General features: G+C 32.8%; 1 protein-coding gene across 1 annotated transcript; it reads right to left on the bottom strand.

Annotated features, from left to right (window-relative positions):
* Positions 1-453: 453 nt before the first annotated feature.
* On the bottom strand, positions 454-1770 carry LOC132614288 (transcriptional regulator SUPERMAN-like). The gene has a single exon (XM_060328728.1). It carries the CDS (start codon positions 1513-1515, stop codon positions 838-840), a length of 678 nt encoding a protein of 225 aa, XP_060184711.1. The 5' UTR covers positions 1516-1770; the 3' UTR covers positions 454-837.
* Positions 1771-3037: the final 1267 nt, after the last annotated feature.

Below are 3037 nucleotides of genomic sequence, written 5' to 3'. Positions count from 1 at the left end.
GTTGGTCAATATTTATATCAAATATATTAATAGTACGTTAAACAAAGCCGCATAGCCACCTTTCTTGATGTTCTAAACATTAGTAGGAGCATGTCTAACGTAACTTAAATCAAACAATTCATAAACATGGTCTGGAAACAACGTCGTTGTTTTTATAGCAAAACAAAAATCTATATTATGTGGAAAACTGCATCTTGTCAGATGATGTACCAAGTTAATTTGTATCTTAGACTTGAGTTTTTCTCTACACTCTTATCTGTAACATATCAATTCTAAAAACCCCATATAATTTAAGTTAGATTCCGTTAGAATGATCACATACTAAGCAGTTAACTAGCTAATTCAGTTTTAACGTGGTGAAAAAAATTCAATTTTAACGTAAAGGATTGTTGAAGACATAATTAAGTAAATAAAAGTGTGTTCGAGCTATCTAACAGTTTTTAGATGAGATGATTACACATTTCAATATGATACCAAATCAAATAGAGATCATAGGTTTGAGTTTCACGCCACCCAATATCAAAAAAAGAATCAGACACTAATCTTAAAATGCAAAACTATATACTACGATGAAAATATATAGTTAAGCACAACAGAAGAGACACTGAAGTGCAGAAGTTGAAATTACCTTAGACAGATTAACCATATTACTTGCCATGTATATATAGCTAAATCATGGCAATAATATGGAAGAGAATATAATTTTTAAAAAAAGAACAAAAAACAAAAAATAATAGAGAGCACTACGCCAGTCAAGGTGGTCTTCATGGAATTACTTCATCACCTGATCATACTTTTTCTTGTTTTTACAAACCTTAATTGCTGTAGGAATTTGGTCTAAGTGTATCCTAGTCGAAGTTCCAGATCCAAATCCTGTTTTGATTGAGTGAACAAGCCAATATCCAAGTCCAATCTCAGAAATTCTTTTTCTTGCATGAAAGAACCAAGTTTCCCATCAACCCCACAAAGTGCTAATTTAGCATTTTTCATGTTTACCAATTCTCCAGTACTCTTCATCAGCTGGTCATCTTTTTCCCATATCCTTATTTCATGAGAACCACCAGCATTATTATAAGTGGTAGATTGAGGAGGTAGTAATCTTGAAGTAAAAGGTGAGAATTTTCTTGAAGGAGAGGGTGATGGTGATGATGATGAAAAACTAGGGTTAGGGTTAGTGTTTGGATCAACATTAAGGTTTAGAAGAGAATACCTATTATTTTTAGGTGGTGAGTGTTGTCTCAACCTGGCTCTATCTCTTCTATGAACATTCATGTGTCCACCAAGTGCTTGAGCAGATTTGAATTCCCTTTTACAAAAGCTACATGTGTAAGATCTTGGAGGCCAGGAGATTAATCCATGATCTTCATTTCCATAATAATAATCCCATGATGACTCGTTAACATTGTTGTTGTTGTTGTTGTTACTCAACTTTTTCATGTGTCTCGCCATGAAGCAGCTTTTGTGTTTCAAGTCATTATTACTACGGTTGAAACTGTTTCTCTCCATGCCTTCCATTTTCTTCACTACTCAAACCTAGCAAGATCAAGAGGAATTTAATAATTATGTCCAAACATAACTTTTCCCTCTGATAACTTTTGTTGTTAAGAGGATTTTAGTCCTTGGTGAGGGTTAATTGGAGAGTTACTAACAGGGGACTAGTGATGATGATATAGAGCTTAGATTTGGGATACTCTGTGTGTGTGAGAGTATTTATTAAAGGAAAAAATGACAGTGGGGTAGGATAGTGGGAAGGTGTTGAGTTCTAGGGGGAGAGGGTGCACAGTGAGGCCATAAAATACTAAGCCAGCAGAAGAAAAACCCCATTGGAGAGTATTTAGGAGAAAAACACTTATATTTGGTCACAATTAACTTACTTAATATGGAAGCTTTGTTCTCCAAGGTCATGCAATTTTCTCTCTCCTCATTGTTTAAAATAATTATTTGGTATTCGGTACCGTCGATTAATTCTGCCTCTATTTATCAATAATTTTTTTATTTTCAGGACTCGAACCCAAGCTCTAGACTCCTCTATATACAAAATTTGAACGTTCATGTCATCCTTCATGCAAATAATTTAAATTTGTATAACTTTCGAAAGTCTATGTTTTCTTTACGTGTGTTTTTTACTGGTTAATTTCTTTTAGGCATGGTGGCAATGCGGAAACATATTTAGATTTCATGTTTTATTACTTTATAAGCTGGATACAAAAGCAAGGTATTATTATTGACCATTCGCAGCTAAAAAAAAAAATGCGATGCCAACATAAAGCGTAAATTATCTTTGAGAATCACACTGGTAAGATATGTACATACTTAGCGTCATTCAAAGATATTAAAGGCAGCTAGTGTATGCTTTGAAAATTTTAAAAACATTGCTCTGTAAACTCAATTTCCGAATTCTTCAAAATAAAGGTTACTTTAAATAAGTTTGTATTGTGACGAGTTCAAGCACAGAGAACATATTTGAAAAGAAACTACGTTGAAAAAAATAAACTACAATAATATGCAGATCTAGAAAAAATGAACTTTTGAGTGGTAAACGAGTTATGCAACAAATATTTACTAGATGAATGTTGTAGAATTTATGGAAACTTAATAACTTCAGCAATTCGTTCTTGTATCAGATTTTATTTAATGAACTTAATTAAATGACGCATTGAGATAACTCCCACAACAAAGGAAGATATTATAAAACTAAAAATGAACAGTCTTACATCAAATAAACAATTTAGAGCCCGTTTGGATTGACTTATAAGTTGCTTATAAGCTGTTTTCAGCTTTTTTGAGTGTTTGGCTGGCCAGCTTAAAGTCATTTTGTGTTTAAAATAAACTCAAAAAAATAATTGGACCCATTTGACTTAACTTATCTAAAGCAGCTTATAAGCTGAAAACAGCTTATAAGCCCAAAAAAATAAGTTAGACTACCCCAACTTATTTTTTTTAGCTTATAAGCTGTTTGCAGCTTATAGGCATAAGTCCATCCAAACAGGCTCTTAATCAGTATCTATCTGTTCTGATATCGAATTCAAATATTCTA

Source organism: Lycium barbarum, chromosome 1 (assembly GCF_019175385.1).
Source record: "Lycium barbarum isolate Lr01 chromosome 1, ASM1917538v2, whole genome shotgun sequence".
Lineage (NCBI taxonomy): Eukaryota > Viridiplantae > Streptophyta > Magnoliopsida > Solanales > Solanaceae > Lycium > Lycium barbarum.
This window is presented reverse-complemented; position numbering and strand designations above follow the sequence as displayed.

Excerpts from the sequence above, each read along its gene's own strand:
- LOC132614288 (XM_060328728.1), bottom strand. The coding sequence starts at position 1,515 with ATGGAAGGCATGGAGAGAAACAGTTTCAACCGTAGTAATAATGACTTG.